Raw genomic sequence first — 26193 nt, forward strand, 5'->3', positions numbered from 1 at the left:
TTTTATTCTATATGAAATTTTACACTTGATTTTAATTTTAATTTGCATGTCTGAATATTATGTGAGTTGTCTAATTAAATTGAATAATATATTCGAATATATATTTTAATGTATTATCTGAAAGACATTAAAATGGTAGTAAATGCGTATTAAAAGTTTAGTAATCTTGCTCTTAGTGGATCACATTTTTAAGTAGTTTCTCTTGCTTCAGATACAGGTTAAAGAACGTAAACTTTACATATTAGAAAGTCTTATGTTAGGTGAGTTGCCAGCTAAGTAGACTTTACTAACTTTCCATCTATATTTTACTGTGGCCTGGTACTTAAGGATTCTAAGAATGGCTGCATCTTTGATCTTCTTCTCACTGTGGCTAATAGAAGATGCTCCAAGAATAAGAGCAAGGCAAGCATGTACGATACTCCTACTGATCTCCCAGCCTCGAACTCTCCAGCTTGGAAGCCTCTTCAGCCAGCTGGGGCTTCTGTGTATCTATTAATGCTCAGTGTGTTTCTTTTCCATGACTTAGTATTGTAGGCAAGCTTAAATCTCTTTAGCATGGGTCCCAGTACAGAAATATGTGAAAACTCACCTTTCTTAACTGTGAAAACGAGTTATTTACTGCTATCCTCTGTTTTGTACCTTCTGAGGAATTATTTATCTGTGCTATGTCTTTTCTTTTTTTATGACCTAGCTGTTAAGTATTTGTCAAAAGCCTTGATTAAAGCCTTTCAAAACTCTCTTGGAAATCTTAACTAGATGATAGCTTTCCATCTATGTGCTTATAAACACTTCAGGGATGCATTGGGTGTGTGTGGCAAGGTTTTGGTAATGGGGGGGCTGCAGGAGTGGCTTCTGTGAGAAGCTGCTAGAAGCTTCCCCCATGTCCAACAGAGCCAATGCCAAGACAGACCCACCACTGACCAAGGCTGAGCCCATCAGCAACCGTGGTAGTGCCTCTGGGATAACATGTTTAAGAAGGGGAGGGAAACTGCTGCACAACAGCAGACAGAGAACTGAGAATATAGGAGAGAAACAACCCTGCAGACACCAAGGCCAGTGAAGAAGGAGTGGGAGGGGATGCTTCAGGCACCGGAGTGGAGATTCCCCTGCGCCTCATGGTGAAGACCATGGTGAGGCAGGTTGTCCTCCTGCAGCCCATGGAGGATAATGGTGGAGCAGATATCCACCTACAGCCCACGGAGGATCCCACACCAGAGCGGGTGGATGTGCCCAAAGGAGGCTATGATCCCATGGGAAGCCTGCACTGGAGCAGGCTCTCCTGGCAGGACCTGTGGACCCGTGGAGAGAGGAGCCCAGGCTGGAGCAAGTTTGCAGGCAGAACTTGTGACCCTGTGAAGGAACCACGCTGAAGCACTTCGTGAAAAACTGCAGCCTGTGGGAAGGACTCATGTTGGAGAAGTTTGTGGAGGACTGTCTCCCGTGGGAGTGTCTCTGCACTGGAGCAGGGGAAGAGTGTGAGAAGGAAGGAGTGGCAGAGACACAGCGTGTGATGAACTGACCACAACCCCATTCCCCAACCTCCTGCCCCGCTCAGGGGAAGAAGGTAGAGAAACTGAGAGTGAAGTTGAGCGCAGGAAGAAGCGGGGGTTGGGGGGAAAAGTGTTTTAAGATTTGGTTTTATTTCTCATTACACTACTCTGACTTGATTGGCAATAGATTAGATTAATTGCCCTGACTTGAGTCTGGCTTTCACCTGTGATGGTAATTAGCGAGTGATCTCCCTGTCCTTATATCGACCCCCAAGCCTTTCACCATATTTTTTCTCCCCCTGTCCAGCTAGGAAGGGGAGTGATAGAGCAGCTCGGTGGGCACCTGGCTCCCAGCCAGGGTCAACCCACCACAAGAGATTTCACTTTACAAAAGCTGTGTTGTCTCTTCTCCAACAGGTCATCCAGGTGTCTGCTTATACAGTTCTTCATAATGATTTATATTAAGTTGTCTGGATGTCAGGCTTACAGGCCTGTAGCACTCATATGTTCCGTGAAAAAATTTTTGAACCTTACTGCTGTGCTTGCCACCTTTCAGTGTGTATTAAGGAGTTTTACAATTTGTTACTAATATTTTATTGGTCATTTTTTTTATTTAGTTTTGTAATTTCTATATAGTTACTTCAGTTTCTTTGAGCCTTCCACAAAGCAGAGTTGTGGGATGAGGATGTCTCCAGTTCCTTTCACCGAACACCAGTGGAAAGTGTTCATTTAGCTTGTCTGCAGTGATCTTGTCTTTTCTGAGTACTCCTCTATACCTTCATTACCAGTTGGCTCTACAGACTCCCTGGCAGGCTTTCTTGCTCCTCACATCTTGGAAGAAATATTTATTATTAGTTTGGTAGTTGTTCCTCAAGCTGGTCTTTGGGGTTTACGTTTAATATGCCAGAATTTATGACCCTTTCTATTTTCTTCATCTGTATATGTCTTCTAATATCCCCTTTTATAGTCTGTTGTTTATAGTCATGCTGGTTTTCTATTGCTGTTACCTACGTCTTAATAAATGGTATGTGCTGGCCTTGTGCTAACCGTGTGGTATCTTTAAGTAGTTTCCACACTACCTGTAGGGATTTAATTTCTGTCCTTTTGATGTCTTTATTTAAAAGTGTCCTCATTTTTATGTATACTTCCAGATTTATTATGCACCAGAAGCAAAGTTTTCATAACTATCCTTTCCTTTTGTACCTGTCAGAACTTGCGCGCAAACCAGGTAGTTAGAAATTTGTGAGATTTATACTTCCAGAACCAAAGTCAGTGCACAAACAGCACAGAAACTACATATGCACAATATGGTAGACAGTTTTAAAAAGCTATCCTGTGATATTTCAGAAATGTGGCTGCAAATTTTGCTAGGCAATGTAGTAGGTTTTTTCAGTGGCGTTGGCAGACTACTCAAGTTGAGTCCAGGATGCATTAGAAGCACTATGCGGAGTACTCCCTCTGTAGAAGATAAACTCATTACTGATCCTTTTCTCGTGATACCCAAATCTCCTTCTCTTTTGAGGTAAATGTGTGATGCCCACTGAAGTGAACAAAGGACATTCTTATTTTATTTCAGTATAAATTAGTCAGTTACTAGAATTTTGATTCTTCAAAGTAGGATTATTTTTTATAGTATTATATTATATTATATTATTATTTTAGTGTGTATTTTTTAATAGGTTCATTCTAACTAACCTAGATGTAAATATCTGATCTTCTGCTTTTGACAGGTCCTCTAAACAGTAGAAGTGGAAACTGTACTTCATTTTGAGAAATGTTGAGATAAATTTCACTTGGAAAGATTAATTATTGCTCATACAGGAGCAACTTAAGATGCTGGAAATCATCCTTCTGTACATACCCAAGAAACTAAACAGTCTAGTTCCTTGCATATCAGCATAGTTAAATAAATTTATACTACCTGAATATCTGTCCTGTAATGTATTAAATAATTTAATTTCTGATAAATAAATTATACATTAAATATTTACTTTTCTGAAGCGTTCTTAATGAGCTCAGTAAGTACATGTTGTTACAAATGATACTCACGCATCTTAGGTTTACTTCCTTGAACAAAATAATTAATCTTTTTCAAGGCAAACTTATTTGACTGTCTTGTGATATGCTTGATTATTCTTTTTTTCCTATTTCAGGTAAATATGCTGAAGATATATTTGGTGAACTTTTTAATGAAGCACACAGTTTCTCATTTAGAGTCAACTCCTTACAAGAACGTGTAGATCGCTTATCTGTCAGTGTTACACAACTTGATCCAAAGGAAGAGGAATGTAAGTTAACCCCTGCACTGAAGATTTCTTATTTTGTCACCCAGACACTATTGATACATGAGATCGAAATAATAATAGTTTAAATTATATTTATAAGAACACAGAGCAAGGCATCATGAGGGAGAGGTCCATTTCTATTTCTGCTACAAGTTTCTTTGATAGTCTTGAGCAGCTTTCTGAGCTCAACATTTTCATGGTAACTGAGCAGTAATGTTGCCGATGAATTTACATAAAAACTGCTACAGGAATATGTGTCACTTCACTAGTATTATGTATTAGTGTTAATACTATGTAATACTATGTGAATGCTTAGAGATAAGTCTTTGCTCTTTTTTTAACCTTCCTACTAATTCCCATGGGACATACCATTTGTCCAAATAAGGTTTTTGCATTTGATTTGTTACCATTTTACATTCTCTATGAAGTTATAGTTGTATAGCTCCATTTATTAATGCTATGTATCCCCTTGGATTCTTCCTAAATAGCTGTAAGTACTATAAATATTGGTTAGCACTGAGAAGAAAAGTACTTCCAAAAGTCAATAGGGTATGCCGCATGCCTGTTAAACAGAATTTGTTTGGGATTTAAATGATGCATAGATTTTGTGACTACTATAGGAGCAATGACCACCTAATATGTAAATGCCATGAAGCTTTTTTGCCTTCCTGGATATCTGTTGGTTACAGGTGAAACTGAAAGGTCTTGTAACCCCAAACGGGTTTAGGGTGTTCTAGAGTATATAGCTAAGACCTAGAAAGTAGAGCAACATCCTGTCATGAAAAATAACTTCAGATTGCTTGTATGATCCAATTTTAAAGTATAGAAATCTGTTTCAATTTCAAATGTCTGGGTATAATAGTTGTGTGTCATTCAGGAAAAATGAAGTGTCAGACCAGGAGCATGGTCTTCGGGCTATATTTAGTTACTGTTGTCGAAATTTCACTAATAGCAAAATTAAGCTATGGAAGTTTTGATTCTGTACTTGGCGTGACATTAATTTTAGAGCAGGTTTCAAAAGACAGCTGTTCACAGCTAGTAGCAGATTTTCCACGAAATCGTGAATTCTTGCATTAATGGGATTTTCCAAGATTCTTGACAGTAGCAGAAATCATACATTTACACCTCTTTTTCCAATAAAATACCATGTTTACTATGATTGGATAGTGACAAAAATCCTTTCCATGTACCATAACAAATTGTCAGCAATTGTAATCTTTTAAGAGCTGTAATACTCCACAGTGTTAACGTAATTTCTGTGTTTACCCTTGACAGCCTAGTTTTTTGGTTTAAATCAGAGTGGGGTATATGTTGATAAGGCATATCTAATATGGCTACTATTCACATGTAGGAAAATGGAGAGACCATTTTAACTCATTGAGTCATCTAAGGATGTTACAGGATAGCAAGATGCAAATTGTACTTTGCTGTGTAAATGGCCTTTGAGAAGTTTGGCTGTAGCTTTCAGTACTAAATATCCATAACTATTTGATGTTAGAGAACTGCTAGAAATATTTCTAAATAGTATGTAGTCCCGAATGCACCAGAACAATAACTTTTCACAGTACTGTGTATACTATAGCATTTGCTAAACTGTATAGCTAAAGAAAGGGACAGACACTGCAATTAAAGAAAACAGGGCTGAAAAGAGGTCTGCTTGCTCAAGTCCGGAGTGGCTAAATGGGATTTGAATCTGATATCCTGGATTTGTCTCTCAACACCATGGAACAGCCGAGACTGCTAGTACTTCAGAGGAACCCATGCAGTCCTCAATGTCAGGAGCTGTTAAATGACTATTTTTATTAACCTAAGACTGTCCAGCCCTTGAGCCATATACAGTGTTCCTTGTTCACAAACGTCTGCCCAGAATGAGTCACCAGATGAGGACAAAGGAGATGAGAGGAAATTCAATATTATATTTCCTTAAAAGTTAGGGATCTGGAAACTGTTTCTCCTTCAGTATCCTGTTTTGGGCTCAAAATTTAGAAATTCATCACAAATAGTTTTGTGTTAGTCCTGATCTGGGCTAAAATAGCTGGAGGGTGGGGAAAACATTTGGATTTACCTTTCTTGCCTTTCTTAACCCTCTGTGCAAGAATTAAGCAAATTTCAGTACTTCTGCTCAGCTAACAGCATGTCTAAAATGGGCTCTACTTGTAAAATGAGTCTCATTTGCTAGTTCTTTGCCAGCAGGCAGTAATGGAAGATTTAATGTCTTCCTTTGGGCCCATGCTATTACACAAGAGGAAGAAATTAAGATTCATTTAAAGCTAAGTGGCATGAACAAAAACAGCCTGAGTGAAGATTCATTGAACGAGGTACAGATACCTGACAAGGTGTTTCTGGTAGAAAGTACCAGAGTTGGTACCAGCGTTAAGTTGAAGTAATAAAAAGTTGTGATTTTTTTTTTCATAGTCTGTGTGTTTTCTCATTTTGAATTATTACAATATCACTGTGAAAGAATAAAACCAAATGAAACCAAGGTTAGGATTGTATCCTGAAGGAACTAACTCCTGATGCACAATCTTTCTGTCACAAGAATTGCTAAGAACTTGATTTGCTTTGAATTATTACACTGTTCTCAAATTCTTGATTTCACAGAATAGTCATTTTAGCTTTTATGTTATTTTTTGCAATGCTAACACGTAGTACAGCTCTGATGTACAGTGTCATGAAGTATTAGAAAATAGTTGTGTATCACTCAGAAATAAATGGTATCATGACAGAAGGAGAATTCATAAGCTAAGAGTTTATCTGCATATTTTGGCATTAACTTAGTGGTTCTTTAATATGAACTGCCTAATTCTATTTAAGTTTCAAACTGGAGAGGATTTTAATCTCAAAGGCAATGTATCAAAGTCTTGATTTCTACAGCGTATCTGTTACAACTGTGACAAGCAACTTAAAAATCATAATGGCAGAAGTGCTATGGGTGAGCAGCCTGGAGTACTTCAGGAAAGGAATCCAACAATGTTGTTAATTGTATTTCAAGAAGTTTCTGGCTTTGAATACATGTGCTTGGTTTTTTCTAAGCATTCTAGAAATATTGCCTTGTCATAAAAAGGACAGTAGTTCAGGAGTTTTGCTGGATTAATGCTAAAGAGAAATTTGAGGGTTTGGTGTAGGCCAAAAAGGTGGCATCTGGTGGGGAGAAACCTAAAGAGCTAATTTTGACAGCTAATTTGGTCTGTATACTTCTGAAAATGGGAGACTTGGTCACGTTGCAAATCAGGATACTCAGCCCATTGTGAAGGAAAGGGTAGTAAATTCTATTTTAATGGGCAGCTCACTTATTGTCTGTAGTCTTTGAAGAAGAATTTGGTGACTTGAGTGTAATTGTAATCAAAGTTAAGAACAGGGAGCAGATGAAAGTTGGGTCATGCCTTCCACATGTAATATGTTAATGTGGAGAATAACACTGTTGTCAATTTATTCGTAAGAATTTTTACCCCCTCAAGTCAAATAAGGAAAAAAAGACTGTTAAATTAAGTTTCCTGGCACATTTCCACTTAATGAAAGTTGGATTTCAATGCGTCTCCATCCCAAAGATCTGTACCGGTGGGCTGAGCTCCAACTGCTCTCCGTGCTTCTTCTTCCAATTTTCTTAGTCCTCATTTCAATTTATGGGTTATTTAGTAAGTAAATCAGTTTTAAATTAGTGCGTCCAGGGCTTAGTAGTTCAATGGTAAAGCCATGATATTGCATAACTTGTATTTTGTATATGAAGAGAGGAATATGGACACAGTATCGTTTGCTAAATAATGTGGTGGTTTTGTTAAGAACTCACCATCAGATTTGCTGCTTGATGCAGCTGGGTGATTTACGTCTTCCCTAATGGGCTGCTCGAGGCTCCCTGGTTCTACAAGCTGTATTTAAAGCAGCTTCTGAGTCCTCTTAACATGATTGTTCTAACATTTACATCTTCTCTTTGTTTACCAGTAGTAGTTAAACTACATACATTCTCTATCCAAACAATGCTTGAGCTGTGTTGGATTTTTTTTTTAAATCAATATTTCAGAAAATTTGAATTTCATGTGTTGGGGACAAGCCCAAAGGAGAGTTCTGTTCTGAAGAAGTCATCCATCCGCTTAGCAACTACTAAACCTGCAGTGACCAGTCAGTGTGTTCTGATGGTGGAGAAACCTAATACGTGTGCGATTCTAGGCATTGTTGAAGGGGATAATCATTAAAAAAAATAAAATACTAGTAGAAATCACAGTTCAAGATTGCACCATCTTGAGGAGCTGAACCACACAGATCTTTATTTGAAGAGAATCTTCAACCTCCCCAACCCCAATTAACTACCTTTAATTGGAATCTTATGACTAAGTTGTTCATTTGATGTTGTCATTCTTTCTTCCCTGCAATTTTCAAATCACTGGGTAAGATTTTGAACAGAGAAAGGGAATTGTGGGCAGCTGAGTCCATTGATTTGTATATAATTTCTTATAGTCATTCAGCTCTGCAAGGAGTCACAGCTGTGGCTTTCAAGAGTTGATGGTCTTAAAAGTTGTCAGGATGAAATTCTACGGAAAGTGTTGAGAGAGCAAGCTTTTAAAAGGAATATATATTATTTATTTATTTACCACCTTTAGGAGAATGGTATTTTTTGGCCTAGAACCTCTTCATAAATTGTACATTGGAGTGAGTTTAAAATAATTAAAAAAATCTAGTAACAGGTGTTTTTCTTCCACTGAGGTAAAATAAAATGTAAAAGTAGGTACTTTCTGTCAGTATGCTGATGTGCTCCATACCTGACTTTTACTACAAATTGGGGGTTGCAATTTAATGAGAGGTTTAATAGGAGGTAAAATGTTATTATGTGTATATATTACTGATAGGTTCTTTTATTTAATGTGTAGTTCAGCCCAAAAGAAACCCAGTTATTGTATCCTATTAGAGTGCAATTTAAATACCTTTTTTCTCCCCGGTTCATTGTTGATTATGAATAAAAATGGACTGACATCTCTTTTTCAAAACCAAATGTACAAAAGGCTGGTAGTTTAGCTTTCAGACAGAGATAGTTTTTAATTATGTAGAAAACATTGTGGTGTACAGAAAGTTAGACTGGCTGATATAATAGGTCTTCTTGTACAATCCAAACAACAGACACAGTAAAGATAAACTGGCATTTATTCAGATTGTTGAATGAATGTTTAACTTAAATTTTGACCATCTCAGCATTTCAGGAAATTATGTAAGACCACATATTTTGTTCATTGCAGTGAACATAAGTGGTATAGCAGATGGACTTTCAGGAAAATGTCTCCATGTGAAATTTAGGATCTTAGGCTACAGGAAGGTTCTGGTGCTAGTTAAGCAACTGGAAGCTTAAATTTATCAGAATCAAGTCAAAACCCTGCAGCACTTCCAGTTCCTCCTTGGAGGAGTGTCTTGTCTCTTCCCACGCTTGAATTCATATGTCCAATTTGTTTGACCTGTCCTCTCTTGCTGTGCCAGTTTGTCAATCAGCCAAAGCTAAGTGGCTGGATAACCAGCCGGGTTTTCACGCATTCTCCCCCCTTGAGGTGGCAAGCCATGCAGGGCTTCTGTTTCTTAGCCAGCTGGCAAGCTAAACAAATGGCTTTGTAAGCCAAACCGTGCACAGCCCAAGATTACAATGTGCTTGCAACACGGGATTTACCTGATCCCTTCTGTAGGCGAGTTATATCAGTGTCATGATTCTCAGTATTTTGTGTGCCATGTCCTTTTGTTTCCTTAGTAATATTGTCCTAATATAGGCAGTTGCTTTGAATAATGGACGTGCTTTTCAGTGAATGCTGGTCATTGGATATCAGCACAGGAGATGCTGTTAGCTGTTTAAAATTCCACAGTGTATATTTTTTATGAAGACCTTTGCTATGTAGCTTAGTTTTAGAGAGAAAGTAATCTATGCTTATTACTGGGGATCGATTGATTACCCTCAGGTGTGTTACCCCCGTACATGTTTACAAAAAGTGGAGATTTAAATAAGAAAATGGAGAGTATGAATTAGACCAGCTGTATTTCCTCACTCAAGAGATTAAGGAATGCTAATAAAGAGTTTATAGAACAATGTACATCTCAATAATATGGTCTTACATGCTCTGTGAGCATTTTAATATTAAAACAAAGAACTCTTTATTTATTGGATTAAATTAATTTATTTAATTGCTTTCAGAATGTACGCAGGTTCAAAGAAAAGTATACTGTTTTTTTTATGGTTGGCATAGTCTCCAATAAGTGACAGATAGTTTAAAGACTTGAAGGATTGATGAGCAACTCTGAACAAGTACATTTGGTGAGATTTGTAAAACGAACAACCAAAAGGAAAAACAGCTGAAGTATATAAGAATCTAAGACTAGGTTTGTAGATGAGGTAAACCCCAGTTCTTTTAATTGTGAACTTTTGCCAGCAAATAACAAGCTGTACTTCATGACAGGTACAAAATATATATGGTTATTTATGAGTGCAAAAAAACCTGCAGAAATTGAGACTCCTAGCTGACATTCATACATTATAATACTTCTTTCACACACTTAAAAAGGCTTCTGAGCAGCTAATTAAAGGTATTAAAAAAAAAATAAAAGACACTGTAATGAAATAGAACCTAAGGGTTAAAAGGAGGAAACTTCTCCAAGAGCATACAACCTTGCCAACTGTAATAAACTTCAAAAGCCATACTGAAAATCAAATAAATCCCATCTTTAGCCTCACAAAGGATGTTGCTGATACACATCAGTAAGAAGATAGAACATTCCAGGAATGTTCAAGCCCTCTGGAAAAAAATCCTACCTTCTGCCCTTTTGTAATCGTACAATAGAAATCCAGCTCTGTGTGTGTGTGTGTATGTATGCAAGTACATACACTTGTCTGTGTCACAGGAACCAGAGTAAAATGCAGCTTTCAGCTTAAACAGATGGACTCTTTTAAAAAATTGTTGCTGAAGGCCCTAGTGAGGGGGAGGATGCCCTCTCATCTTGAATAAAGGAGCACTACTATCAACCTGTTTGTATAAAATAAACATAATTGCTTATATATAAAATACATGTGCTGAAAATATCCTCTGCTAGTATGTCTCAAAAACTGTCTATTTTCAGTATTATTTGTGATTTTTTTTAAAAATTAAAAAAAAAAAAAAATCCCAAGCCTATTATAAACAGGTTGCTGCTTTATTTAGTGAAAGCCTGACACTGGCTGCAAAGTTAGTCGAGACACATCTGGACTTCACAGATGTAGTAACTGAAGATCAGAGAGGGAGAAAAATATGAGACTGAACAGGTACACTGTGTCCAGAATTAAAAGTGCAGGTTTCATCAGTTGCAGTCGCTTTTCCATTAATCTTTTTCTGAATTTTAATGATTGTGAAATAGGAAAAGATATATGAGCTTTAACAGCAGTAAGTCAGTACTATTTCAAATCACTGTTCAATCTATTGTGTTCATCTAGTGTTATTTTCCTTTGAATCTTACATAAAGATAATTGATTATTCCAAACTGTTGTGCTTAAAAACTCAAGGTGTCTCACCTGAATTAAACAGGTAAGTCTCATCTTGATTATACAGTCTGATTAAAAAACAACATTAGACTAGTTTCATGTGTTGGAACATGGTATCACTTGCCATTAAAACTCACTGATAGCAGTAGCATATGATATGTTGATATGCCTGAGCATAAGACAGCTGGTTCCAAGCACAGTCTGCAGTGGATCCACAGCCAAACAACAAAAAATTTCCCCACCAGCACAGACAGAAGAGAGGGGGGCCAGTAATGCAGAAGAACGGAAGCTTGCAACTGCAAGGACCAGCAGGAGGGAGAGACTTCCCCCAAAGCCTGAGGTGCCCTTGCAGAACTGCTTCACTGCTCTGCAGAGTGATGAGGAAAGACGAGTCACATCAAGAGAGACGCTGGAGCTGAGTAAGGCAGCCCGATCTACTCCCCATATAACAACCAGGGCAACTAAGAAAAAGCAATGGGTGATAGTAGTAGGCAACTCTCTTCTGAAATATATGGACGCACCCATTTGCTCACCTGACACGCTCTCTAGAGAGGTGTGCTGCATACCAGGGGCTCATTATCAGGGATGTCACCAAGAGACTACCAAGCCTCTTACAGTCCACTATTATCTGCTGCTGTTGTTTCATGTGGGCACCAGTGATACTGCCAGGAGCAGTCTGAGGAGTATCAAGAAGGATTACAGAGCCCTGGGAGCAGCAGTAAAGGACTCTGGAGTGCAGGTAGTTTTTTCATCAGTCCTCACAGTCAAAGGGAAGAGGTTTGAAAGGACCAGTCGAATCTGTCGAGTCAACAAAAGATTACAGGACTAGTGCCACAGCCAGGGGTTTGACTACTTAGGCCATGGAACTCGCTTTGAGAAACAAGGTCTATGGGGGGCTGATGGGGTCCATCTGTCAGAGAAGGGGAAGACCATATTTGGTCTAAGGCTTGCCAAGCTCATGAAGAGGGCTTTAAACTAGACTTGCTGGGGGAGAGAAGCCTCAATCCATCCCACTCCTACCAGTTTGATGTCAGTGCCAGCAATAGATGCCCAGAGCCTGGAGAAGGATCACAGGTCAGCAGGAACTCACAAAGGAATTCCAGCCGCTCTAGCCAGTAAGTCAGCTTCATCAGGGGCCCAACTTCAGTGCCTCTATTCAAACACAGGTAGGATGGGGATCAAACGAGGAGTTAGAGATGTGTGTGTGCCTGCAAGGCTGTGATCTTATTGGCATCCTGGAGACGTGGTGGGATGGCTTCTATGATTGGAGTGCTGGAATGGAAGGATACAGGCTCTTTAGGAAGGACAGGCAGGGGAGAATGAGGAGGGAGTGTTGCATCATTGCATAGATGTCAATGACCAGATGGAGTGCATGGAGCTCTGCCTGGGGATGGATGAGTAGCCAACCGAGAGCTTATGGGGCAGGATTAAAAGGAAGGCAGGGACAGATGACGTGACAGTGGGTGTCTGCTGCAAGCCACCTGACCAGCAAGACCGACTGGATGTGGCCCTCTATAGACAGATAGGAGCAGCCTCATGTTCACAAGCCCTGGTCCTCATGGGGGACTTCAACTGCCCTGCTATCTGTTGGAAGGACAACCCAACAGGGCATAAGCAATCCAGGAGGTTCCTGGAATGCGTTGGTGGTACCTTCTTTCTCTAAGTGATAGAGGAGCCAACAGGGAGAGATGCCATGCTGGACCTTGTTCTCACCAACAAGGAGGGGGTGGTGAGGAATGTGAAGCTCGAGGGCAGCCTTGGCTGCAGTGACCACGAATGGTGGAGTTCAAGATCCTTAGGGCAGTGAGGAGGGAGCCTAGCGAGCTCACTACCCTGGACTTCAGGAGAGCACGCTTTGGCCTCTTCAGGGATCTGCTTGGTAGACTACCATGGGATAAAGCCCTGGAGGGAACAGAGGCCCAGGAAAGCTCCTCCAAATTCAGGATCAATGCATCCCAACAAAGATGAAGTCAGGCAAAAAAACCAGGAGGCCTGCATGGATGAACAAGGAGCTCTCGGACAGACTCAAACACAAAAAGGAAGCCTACAGAGGGTGGGAGCAGGGACAGGTAGCGTGGGAGGAATACAGAGAAATTGTCCAAGCAGACAGGGATCAGGTTAGAAAAGCTAAAGCCCCGATAGAATTAAATCTGGTCAGGGACATCAAGGGCAACAAGAAAAGCTTCTATAGGTGTATCAGTGATAAAAGGAAGACTAGGGAAAATGTGGGCTCTCTCCGGAAGGAAACGGGAGACCTGGTTACCTGGGATGTGGAGAAGGCTGAGGTATTCAATGGCTTTTTTGCCTCAGTCTTCACTGGCAAGTGCTCTAGCCACACTGCCGGAGCCACAGAAGGCAAAGGGAGCGATGGCAGAAGGAGGAACTGCCCACTGTAGCGGAAGACCAGGTTTGAGAACATCTAAGGAACCTGAAGGTGCACAAATCCATGGGACCTGATGAGATGCATCTGCGGGTCCTGACGGCACTGGTGGATGATGTTGCTAAGCCGCTATCCATCATATTTGAGAAGTCGTGGCAGCCTGGTGAAGTTCCCACTCACTGGAAAAGGGGAAACATGACCTTCATTTTTAAAAAGGGAAAAAAGGAAGACTGGGGAACTAGAGGCCAGTAAGTCTCACCTCTGTGTGCGGCAAGATTGTGGAGCATATCCTCCTGGAAACTATACTAAGGGCCATGGAAAATAACGAGGTGATTGGTGACAGCCAACATGGCTTCACTAAAGGCAAATAGTGTCTGACAAATTTGATTGCCTCCTACGACGGCATTATGGCATTGGTGGATAAGGCAAGAGCAACTGACATCATCTGCCTGGATTTGTGCAAAGCATTTGACACTGTCCCGCACAACATCCTTTTCTCTAAATTGGAGAGACACGGATTTGACAGATGGACCACTCAGTGGATAAGGAATTGTCTGGATGGTTGCACTCAACAAGTTGCAGTCAACAGCTTGATGTCCAAGTGGAAACCAGTGATGAGTGTCATTCCTCAGGGGTTGATATTGGCACCAGTGCTGTTTAACATCTTTGTCAGTGACATGGATGGTGGGATTGAGTGCAACCTCAGCAAGTTTGCTGATGGCACCAAGCTGTGTGGTCCAGTCAACATGCTGGAGGGAAGGGATGCCATCCAGAGGAACCTTAACAGGCTTAAGAGGTGGGCCCATGTAAACCTCATGAAGTTGAACAAAGCCAAGTGCAAGGTCCTGCATGTGGGTCAGGGCAATCGCAAGCACAAATACAGCCTGGGCGGAGAATGGATTGAGAGCAGCCCTGAGGAGAAGGACTTGGGGGTGTTGGTTGATGAGAAGCTCAACATGAGCCGACAATGTGCACTCACAGCCCAGAAAGCCAACCATATCCTGGGCTGCATCAAAAGCGTGGCCAGCAAGTCGAGGGAGGTGGTTCTGCCCCTCTACTCCACTCTGGTGAGACCCCACCTGGAGTACTGTGTCCAGCTCTGGAGGCCCCAACATAAGAAGGTCACGAAGATGATCAGAGGGCTGGAGCACCTCTCCTATGAGGACAGGCTGAGGGAGTTGGGGTTGTTCAGCCTGGAGAAGAGAAGGCTCTGGGGACACTTCATAGTGGCCTTCCAGTACCTAAAGGGGGCCTACAGGAAGGATGGGGAGGGACTCTATCAGGGAGTGTAGCGATAGGACAGTTTTAAACTGAAAGAGGGTATGTTTAGCTTAGATATTAGGAACAAATTCCTTACTGTGAGAGTGGTGAGGCACTGGAACAGGTTGCCCAGAGAAGCTGTGGATGCCCCATCCCTGGAGGTGTTCAAGGCCAGGCTGGATGGGGTTTTGAACAACCTGGTCTAGTGGGAGGTGTCCCTGCCCATGGCAGGGGGGTTGGAACTGGGTGATCTTTAAGGTCCCTTCCAAACCGAACCATTCAATGACTGTATGATAAGCTTAAGTGATTTGCTGGTTTGGCATCTCAGTGGGACCGCTGCCTGCATGCAAGGAATACAAAGTTTGTCTTGCTGATAGTATAAAGGTAAAATGTGTAACTCAAGACAGAGAGTAATTTTTTAGTACCAAAAGGATTGTGAAATGCACTCGGTAAATGTTACTAGGTACTTCTGAACTACAGAATGATATTTTATAGCTACAGTAAGCAATTTGTTGAACTGATTTGGGGAGACAGAGTTCTGATATGTGTCGAGGTGAGCAAAAATTTCCTGTGAAGCTAAATAGAGGATAATGTGCAAGAACATTACAAGCATGTTTTTCACATTATCTGACAATATCTTGCCGTAGCAGTAGTGCTAGGTGAATTTATATTTGCTGTAAAATGCAAAAGATACTAGTAGTAATGCTTAATATTTATATTCTAACCAGCATTAAGCAGTTCGAGATTAATACAAATAAACTGTCTTTGGTGTTGTTTTTTTTTTAAATGGCAATATTCCCTTTCAGTGTCACTGCAGGACATCACAATGAGGAAAGCTTTCCGGAGTTCCACAATTCAAGATCAACAGCTGTTTGACCGCAAAACTCTGCCTATTCCTTTGCAAGAAACTTATGACATTTGTGAACAACCTCCTCCACTTAACATTCTCACCCCTTATAGGTCAGTAAAATAAAATTAATCAAAACCAGTTTCTAGCTTACTTTATGTAATAGAGATACTATATCTAGGCAGCTTGCTCGTGTTGAGTAGCACTTGAATATTTAAGGAGCCACACTAGAAAGCTGTCAAGCTGCTGGAGGAATACAGGCAGCAGAGGACATTATAAGCATTAAAACTTTACTCAAATTTTACTCCAGCGTAACAACAGTAAGAAAAAGCCATTTTTATTATCTGTATTTACTAAACTGTGTCCTGCTCTTGGAAGTGAAGTGAAGAAAATAAGCAGTTAAGTATGTAGAAAGAAAGGTCTTCAATGGAAATAAATGTTGTTTGCTGGCCCAAAGTCAATTTGAATCAACAGTTGAACACAAGCAGCCACACAAATTTGCTCATCATTTTAAAAGCAAAATTTGAGTCATTAGAATAGCAGTTCTCTGATTTATGATACTCTTATCTATAGCTTGCGTTAAGGTTACTTTTCCAAAATCAGGACCTTGAATACAAGGAAAGATAGTAAAGAATGATGGCACAGGAGGTCAATGTTCATCTTTTTAATGTTCTTCAGTGAAATATTTCAGGATCTGAGATACTAGGTGTTCCTTCATATGCCTTTCCTTTGCCTTAATGTTTGGATTCATGTGTTGTTAGATAAATAGTATGCCCTGTTTCCATCATTGTATTTCAGGGATGATGGAAAAGAGGGTTTGAAGTTTTATACCAATCCTTCATACTTCTTTGATCTGTGGAAGGAAAAAATGTTGCAGGACACTGAGGACAAAAGAAAAGAAAAGAGGAAGCAGAAGGTATGTATGTTAGCTTTATATAGCTTCTGGTTGTTCTTTTTCCTGGAAAGGGTTTACTTGCAGATATGGTACTTTTTTGGTTATGCAATTAATAACAATCCAAACTTTACAGAGTCATCTTCATTCAACTAAAACTACTCACATCCATTCAGTTCCATCAACTTTAACAAATAAATATTTAATAGTAATAATTAAAAATAATATAGAAGGGCCTGGAGCTTTCATGCTGTCTTAATGTAACTAACAGCAGGTTTGCCAAAACATTCAAGTCTTCTAGCAATGACTCAAAAAGGAGAGAAAAGGGGAATACTACAAGAATAAACAAATTCACTGGAACACTTTTTTATAATACAAAATTCTGGCAGTCTTACAGGTGAAAAAGCTTGAATGACATTCTAATAAATGTGTTTACACTAGAAAGAAATTAGTAGGAGTAGAGCACTTTATGTTTTCTTAAACTTTTGCAAAGGTAATGCTACCTGTTTGTTTCACCATTCTGTGTATTTCATACACAGAGACATTAAATATAAGTGTCAGATTCATAATTTCATTTCAGACAGAATAAAAATCTACTCATACAGTTATTTTTCTCTGCATTATTCAGCTAATTATCCACTAGACTGAATTTTCTGCCTCTTTCATGTCTTTTTGCTTTACATATCATATTTAGACTGAAAGTAAAATTTTTTCTTGCACTTGAATTGTTTTTCATTATTTTGTGGCTGATGTTTAAATGCAACTAACTGAAAAACACTGTCTTAGTTGTCAGTTTTGTTTGCACAACTCTCCTACAGCAGAAAAATCTAGATCGCCCTCATGAACCAGAAAAAGTGCCAAGGGCACCTCATGACAGACGGAGAGAGTGGCAGAAGTTAGCCCAAGGTCCGGAGCTCGCAGAAGACGATGCTAACCTCTTACATAAGCACATTGAAGTTGCTAATGGCCCAGCTTCACATTTTGAATCAAGGTTTCTTTTTATTTTTTCTATCCTTTATTAAGTACAGATATTTATACTACCTAGTGAACCTTGAGAAATGGTAAATGATGAGATGCCGCTGCTCTTCTTGAAATGCACTGGAAATCATTGATTTAGCTCAATGAACACTGAGTTTTAAAAAATTTAGTCAGTGTGTCCTTAAAGAAGTAGTTATTATTGTGTTATTTTTAAGAGTAGTGTGTATCCTTGAGGATGTGTTGTCGTCTGCAACTTAAAGAAGGTGGTAACGTCACTGTTGCAAGTGTCTGTTCCAGTCTTGACCTACAAAATCCCGATTATTCCAGTCTCTTGATTTTTCTTTAGCAGACGCTGCCAGGACTATATGGTGGGTGTGATGTGAACAAATGTCCACTTGGAACTCAGATGAGATCACTGAGCTTCTCTTTACTCTTGAGCAAATCCAAGATTTGATTGACATTTCTGGTTATAGTCTATTACAAAATCTAACCTGTTGGATTTTCATTTCACAGCACATATTTGCTGGTGGCTAAAAGTAGCATTTCACATGGTAAACACCTGCTGTGTTTACGCTTCTGGTGTTTGTGCAAAACCAGCTGAGAGGATAGGAAAGAGGCATGACAATTAAGATTAAGAGTTTTGGTGGTGTGCTTTTGGTTTGTTCAGTTTTCTTTTAATTAAAAAGCATTCATTGTCCTCCAAAAAACAGTTAAATTTTTCCCCTGTCCTTCACTGGCCAAAAGCACCATAAGAGAGTATTTTGTTTAGTTTAGTAAGGCCTTCAAACAAATGTACTAGTGAGAGTGGATAATTATAACAACTCTAGGAGATAGTGTTTTCTGTCTGAAAAATGGAAAAACTGGTTTGTAGAAAACTTAGTTCTCTGAATTTAGAAAGTAAAAAAGGTCTTAGTGCATTTCAGTCAGTGGAATACAACTCAAGTTATGGTAATTAGCATTTTTCTGGGAGCAACTTTATAGTATCTTATCTTTGTAAGCTGCTGTGTCAAGTAATTGGCAGAATCATCTGCTTTCCTGCCATCCTTCTGTTGTTCTGTACAGCAGATTCCACATTAGACACACTTGTTCCAGGACTCCTTTTGTATCTAGGACCCTGGCCTAAACCTTGATTATCTCAGTACCAGCAATGCAATTATGAATAATGCTGTAGTGCTCAGGAGTACTACGTGTGCAGAGCATGTCGTTCAGATACAGAACAGCACCGTGCTTTTGAGTAACAGAGTAAGATTTCATCCCCCAATAATTTCATAGGTTAGATACTAGAGCAGTTACAGTATGTGGAAGACATAGAGTACTGCTTTTCTTGTTGGAAAGTGTTCTGCAAACACATTTCCTCAGAATTTAATAATGAATTTTTTTTAATTTTTTTAACTGAGTAGTTAATTAAAATTTCCTAACTGATCATGTCCTTAAAGTGTGTCTAAAGTTGTCATTTACAAGGAAGGTGAATCATTTTAAGCTGTAGTTACCTTTCTTTACTGCTACTACTCAATAGATATTTAGATTATCTTCCTTATATCTGTTGTATTGCTACAAAGTATTAGGTCAGAAGTAGTGGGTTCTTTCTATTGAAATATAGATCCTCTGACAGAAGTTCAGCTAAATTATTCAGTTGTAAATTCTACCGTTCTAACATCGATGGATGTTTCGTGGATCTTATAAAAGAATATGGTTGCATATATGTAGGGATTGAGGAGCAAAAACGATTACTGAGTATAATGTCTTTCATAATACACTCTGGTATATGTGTACTTCTGATTGTATTGCTACATTTACTTAACTCAAAATAATGTGACTAATAAACACTAAGATCACACACATACTGCAGAAATTGTCTGATAGACCTGTCAAAAGCATTAAACCCTTGAGCGGCTAGAAGCAATGGCATGGAAAGTGAGATAAATTATTAAAAAGCCGTGAAGTACAATACGCAATAGTGATGCAGAGAAGATACTTGAATTCAGAAATCAAACTGAAGTACAGAACATTAGCTGAGGGCACTAATACTTATTTTTACTAAGGCTTATATTGGATGACTTCTCACTATTTTCCTACAGATCTCAAGCATATGTGGACCATATGGATGGATCATACTCACTTTCTGCATTGCCCTATAGTCAGATGTCTGAACTTCTGAACAGAGCCGAGGAGCGAGTGTTGGTCAGGCCACATGAACCACCACCACCACCTCCAATGCATGGAGCAGGAGAAGTGAAACCTGTGCCTCCTTGCGTTAGGTATGAAGTGGTCAAGCCACATGCAGATTTTTTGGAGAGTTTTGGTTTTCCACCATGCCCCTAATAGTCCATTAGTATTATTTCTATGTAAGCCAGGCAGTACACACATCCTAGGGCCTCGCTCACCCTGTCATCAAACCATAAATATGTATTTCAAATGTAACTCATCCTTACTGCTTGTACTGTTTTGATTTGTTTTGTTTTTAAAGTTCTGTGAATCGAAGCAGTTACTCAACTGCTAGTTCCCCTCAGAAAAATAATTTGGATTTACGTAGGGGTGGGCGGGGAGAATTATACTCATATAGGAAACCTTTGATAAAGATGCAGGTTTGTATAAGAGCATAAACTCAGTTAATAGCTGAATTTGAGCAAAGGTCTGTTGGATGACTGACGCTTACTCCATACCGAGAATTAGATTACTTCATATATGAGGTATGAATGCCTTGAAATCATCATAGTGCTCTTTAATGCCCAGCATTCAATATTCTTAAGTTGCAGAAATGAATCTGTTGCTGTTTTTTCCACTCTCCAGCTCTAATAACAACTTTGTCCTGTTATTGAATATTCCAGTTCTACGACTGGCTTGGTAGAAAATCGTCCTCAGTCACCAGCAACAGGCAGAACACCAGTGTTTGTGAGCCCCACTCCTCCTCCTCCACCACCACCACCTCTTCCATCTGCTTTGTCGACTTCATCATTAAGAGCTGCTATGACTTCCACCCCTCCACCCCCGGTCCCTCCGCCCCCACCCCCTCCCACAGCTGCTCTGCAAGCCCCAGCAGTGCCACCTCCACCGGCTCCTCTCCAGATAGCTCCTGGAGTCCTACATCCTGCTCCACCTCCAATTGCTCCTCCCCTAGCACAGCCCTCTCCTCCTGTCACTAGAGCTGCCCAGGTGTGTGAAGCTGTACCCGTTCACCCAGTTCCTCCACAAGCTGAAGTACAGGGACTTCCTCCACCACCCCCACCCCCTCCCTTGCCTCCTCCTGGCATTCGACCCTCCTCTCCTGTCACAGTTGCAGCCCTTTCTCACCCTCCTCCTGTTCTGCACCCTCCTCCCACAACCATTGTCCCTGCACCTCATGCACCCTTAATGCCTCCATCTCCACCATCTCAAGTGATTCCTGCTCCTGAACCCAAACGCCATCCTTCAACTCTTCCTGTAATCAGTGATGCTAGAAGCGTTCTACTGGAAGCAATACGGAAAGGTAATGTTTGGCTATTAAGGGGCAAAAAGAACGGTCTCAAGAACTTGCTAAATACACGTTAGCTTTGAGAGATGGAATGTTGCACATGTGTAAGAAGTTAGTTTAGAGGAATGCATCTTAAGTGTGTTTCTGCTTTCTGTTCTCTACAATGTATGCATTGCCAAGCTGACAGATTTTTTTCAATTTGTAATTGCGCTTATCAGATGTTTAGTTTGGATGGCAAAACTGGTTCTCTGTGGAAGTTAGATTTTTAAAAGAAAAAAGTACATGTGTTTATAGATGATCTGTGCAGATCATCTCTTCATTTTGTTTGTCTGAGAACGTAGCTATTTCTGATAACCCACAGATTGTGTAGAAGGCAAAAACACTGTTTTTCACGGACTGTTAGATGAAAGCAGAACAGATCAGTTGTCACTGGGATTTTGACCATATATCCGTGTATTACAACAACATGTAAATGACGTTCAGAAATCATTCCTTAAGACTTAGAGCTGTTAAGTATCTCATGTGGACAAGTCTCTACTCAGTAGTGGAGCAGTCTTTACGCTGCAAGGTGCCCTGCTGGCAGAGTGCAAGTGAATGGCAATGTTTGCCTGGTGACCTAGCCAGGAGCTGTGCGTACAACTGTACCGCTCTGCTCATGTGCCTACAGCCAGAAAAATCCCCACTGCACTCTGCGTGCTGCTGTTTGACTGTGTAGTATCTTTGAATAATCTGTCTCAAATGTTTTGAGTACTACATTCTTCTGGTTTTTGCCTGCACTTACAACACAGTCCAGAATCTGTTCGGCACTGTAATACCAGTAGACAGGCTATAATACTAATTCAGAATAGTTTTTAAGCATCTATATGCACATGAATTTCAAACATCATTGACTCTAAAGAAGCATCAACAGCAGCTGAGTACAACAGTGGTGCATGAACACTCGTAGAAAATGTCAGTCAAAAACTTAATAAAGGAGAGCCTGCTGGTATAATTTAGGTGATTCCTGAAAATGTTTTTGACTAAGTCTTGCACAAGAAACAAAGGCTCAAGTTTTAACAGTCTAAATTTCACTAAGGACCTGTGCTTGTGTTGCCTGTCAGTTGGCAGCAGAGAGTATTGAGTACAGGATGTAGGTTGTATTTAGACTGTGTCAGTTGGTGGTCTTGTGACTATAAAACCAAAATATATAATCTCTGTCATGTTTTTAACTAAGTTACTGAATTTAACTTTCCCATACTATCGGTATGTGTAATTTCTCCTCTGTGTTTGATCTTGAAGTAATACTTTATCGCAAAACAGGTCGTTACATGATCAAAACTGAGTTACAAGAAAATGCTATCTTGTTAGGATCGTGAAGTAGCTATAACTTTTAATTGAGACCATGAAGAGAGAGTATAAAAATTGTTTGGAAATGCAAATAGTAAAATGTCTTAATCACTTACAATGGTACTAGAAATGAGGGTGTGTTTTTAATGGGAAATCAGAAGTAAGATGTAGCAGAAAGACTGATGATGTAGTCTGCCATTGCAATTCTGACATTCCTCTCTTTAAAAACTTGATAAAGAACTTCTGTCTGAGGACAATGTCCTCAGACTTCATTTTTGCTTGCAAAGCATTTTGTAAATCGTGAGCTAACTACCTTGCATAATGATAAAGGAGGAGAGTAACGTGTTTGTGATTTGATGTTCTTTAGGTATTCAGCTACGCAAAGTTGAAGAGCAGCGCGAACAAGAAGCTAAGCATGAGCGCATTGAGAATGATGTCGCTACTATACTTTCTCGTCGCATTGCTGTGGAATACAGTGATTCAGAAGATGATTCAGAATTTGATGAAGTGGATTGGTTAGAGTAAAATCATTACATTGCTGTACACTGCAAAATCGAATGCTAATGTCCATTGTGGTGCTTGTTCTCTGAAAGTTTGATGGTCATTTCTAGTGTTTTTTGTATTCTTTTCTTTACGTAATTAATCCATGTTTTTCTACCTTTCAGTTTACAAAAAGCTCCTAGTGCATCTTTGAAACTAAATGTTTTACACTGGCTTTTCTTACACATCTTTTTTGAAAGAACATACTTTGTTCTGATAGACCACTAAGTATTAAGCATGGGCAGCTGTTGGTAGAGTAGCAGTTTCAATTTTTTGGCATATCTTAACTGTGCACTTTGTGAATTTTAAGTTAATGAAGGCAACTGAGATTGACATTCCAAGGGCAGCTGTATGTACTAATGAGCCTTATTCCACTTCTGATAGTGTTTTAAAACATTAAACCTAGCTGTCAAGATATCACTGCCTCGATTACATCTGTACCCTAGAAGTACATATAGTTAGCAGCACTGAACACACTGAAAGGAAAATGGATCTTTGGGGGTTTTTATTATTGTTTTATTGTTGTTTTTAAATAATTATGGCCTTATTTGGATGTTTAGAGATTCCCCTTTCCCTTCTTCCCTCCCAGGTACATATTGTGTGGTACTATTTTTGCCTGCATAATAGACGTTTAATTTTTTTTTTCCTTGTGAAATCTTTTGACTTAAACATGCCGTGTAACTTAAGTAAATGTTAAAATAACAGTTTGATTTAATAAATGGTTCATTTTAAATGTTCCTGGTTGTTGCTTTTTCATTGAAGCCTGCTTTTCACTGGTGTATCTGAGGGATCTTTGGATTTCAGGGATTTAATCTGTGGTCTACAAAGTTACAATAAATATTCCGCACTTGATCTAAGGACCCATGTTAAACAAGAAAACGTGTATCATCAAATGATATCAATATGTATATCTACAAAAGAAAGCTGAAATACTACTGCGATCCATTAGTTCTAAAAAAAAATCAGGAGCTTATGGCTTATATGATTTAGGTTGTTTTTTATAAAAAAAACTATACCATCAATGTATCTTGAGAGGAGAAAGGGAAGATGCAGCGGTCAAAATCCGTGGTTAATGAAAGATGACAAAGAACATGGGCGATACTGCAAAGTCATTTTTCAAGCGCTATCTAGCAGTGTGCTGCATGTTGCGTAGTTATAGGGCTTTTGTGTTTCCCTTCTCTGGAATAACTCCTTCAGGTCTGAGCACCGAGTCAAAAGCCTATTGAGAAGGGAAGCGCGAGAGTGCAAGAGCACTCTGACCTTGCAAAATCGTTCCTGGAAGATGGAATTGTATAATAGAGGAAAACAAGTGTTGAAATCTCGGAACGAGATTTCTGAAGGTGGAACATGAAATGTTCTACCGGCTACAGAACAATTTAGCGGCATGTGGTTATTAACCTACCCTTAGGACTGGGCAAAACTCCAGAGGTGCAGACTGGAGTAGCAATACCATACGTTGTCACAATTTGTGAATCTGCATCTTTATAACTAGGGATGCAGTTCTCTATATGCTGTTCTCTTTAATGGTTGTCTTCACAGTAATGCCATCTGGTTTATTCTGCCATTTTCAGTTAACTTTTAACACGCGCGTCCTTAATAGCTCCTCATGATATTGAAGAAAAGATGTCAGAAGCACCACTGCGTGAATATTTGATTGTGTTTAATCTAGGTGTTCCCTTGCATCTCAGTAATCCTAAACTGCCAAATCTGGCCCAATAAAAAAAGGTGAGAGATGTCCTTTATACGCAGCTGAACAGGACTGATCTCTTCAAGCAGAAGTGCAGCACGCACACCTGCAGACACCCTTTAAGCAGGGAGATCTTTAAGCAGATCTATGCTTTAGGCAGCTGAAAGAACAGCTCATGCCTAAATTCTCTGTGTAGGTAGTCCTGCCATTCACAAAATCACTTTTCAGCTGATGTTTATACCTGTTCTTTGCTGTAGTCTCTAAACTCCTGATTTTCCTGGTGGGTATTCTAGACAGCAGCCCTACATTGTCACTGAAATGGAGCAGCATCGTGTCTGCGCCCAGGCTGCAACTGTTCAAAGTAGAGCACCATCACACCCGCACTGTAGGTATGCTCTGAGTGCATCCCGGCGCTGTGAGCCCCGGGTATAACTTGCCTAAAGCAAGGAGATGAGTTAGGGGGAAAAAAAAAAAAAAAGAAAAAGAAAAAAAGGGAAAAAAAATAAAGCCAAAGGGCCTTTACGTGACTGCAGCTATCACATGTTGGACTTGAAGGTACAAAAAAAAAATCCTTATTGACAAATGGTTGTTATTGACCTGCTTCGCTGTCCCGGTGATTAATAATATCCCTTCCAAACCGGTACCCGGGGCAGACAAAGCACTCGTTTAATATGACACAGTCACATGAAGTAATGAACCTTGTCTGAGAAAAGTCAAGAGTTAAATTCAGTTAACATTTCAAAGGCAGGGATTCTTGGCCTTCTGCCACCGCTACAGCTTTCTGCCATAGCAACTAGTCTCCAGATAGCAATAGCGTGATTCACTACTAGCGAGAGCTGATTGTTGAATTTGAATATTTGCATTTTATAGATCTACTCCAAGCGATGCCTTTGCAATCTCAGTGATTTGTGTGCCTCTCGCTGTGGTCTCCGACTGCCCTTCTCATTTGGTGGAACGCTGTTCAGGGGGCTGCTGGGCTGTTCATGCCCGTCGTTAGATGTGTAATAGATTATTGATTGCTTTGTCTTGCAAGGTACTAAATCAAGTCTTCTGTATTGAACTGTTTATAGGTTCTGTTGTTTACTTCGGTACATTTACAGCAACTGGTTAAAATCAAAGACTCAAAGCCTGCTACAGAAATAACATGTGAGTAATGTTCAATATAAGTGAAGAGAAACCTTTGTTCAACTTCACGCCTTTCTTGAACTGTAATCTGGGACAGTTAAAAATGATCTACCTCTCCCGCTGCGAAACGGGGAAAAAAGGAATAAAATGAAAAGCTCAGAAAGAAGAAACAAAAGGTACGCATGGCAGAACTGGAGCAGAAGACTCGGTGGTGCAAAGTTGGTCGCTCGGGGGGTTTATCAAAAGATAAAATAGCAACAGTGACACAGCCATCACGGACAGACCAAAAATAAATAGCTTAATGGAAGAGAACGAGTACTGAAGAAACAAAATGACAGAGAGACATAATTTGTGTTCTTTTTCTTAGTGTTACAGTGTGAACAGCAACCATTAAATACTAGATATCATTAAGGGATTAGGTAATCTCCCATTAAATTGGGATTAAACAAGCGGGA

At 39.7% G+C, this 26193-nt stretch overlaps 1 protein-coding gene across 6 annotated transcripts in view; it reads left to right on the forward strand.

Moving 5' to 3' along the window:
* The window catches only part of WASF1 (WASP family member 1), a 104129-nt gene extending 80466 nt beyond the window's left edge, over positions 1–23663 (forward strand). For 5 of the 6 annotated variants that reach the window (XM_074580961.1, XM_074580959.1, XM_074580962.1 and 2 more), the window contains 7 exons: positions 3644–3778; positions 15699–15852; positions 16538–16655; positions 17450–17622; positions 19688–19867; positions 20438–21075; positions 22754–23663. In XM_074580961.1, the coding sequence (XP_074437062.1) occupies positions 3644–3778; positions 15699–15852; positions 16538–16655; positions 17450–17622; positions 19688–19867; positions 20438–21075; positions 22754–22911 (1556 nt within the window). In that variant the 3' untranslated portion in view covers positions 22912–23663. The remainder of the gene's footprint in view (positions 1–3643; positions 3779–15698; positions 15853–16537; positions 16656–17449; positions 17623–19687; positions 19868–20437; positions 21076–22753) is intronic. The other variant, XM_074580958.1, reaches the window with a different exon arrangement.
* Positions 23664–26193: the final 2530 nt, after the last annotated feature.

Source organism: Larus michahellis, chromosome 3 (genome assembly GCF_964199755.1).
Source record: "Larus michahellis chromosome 3, bLarMic1.1, whole genome shotgun sequence".
In the NCBI taxonomy this organism is placed as follows: domain Eukaryota; kingdom Metazoa; phylum Chordata; class Aves; order Charadriiformes; family Laridae; genus Larus; species Larus michahellis.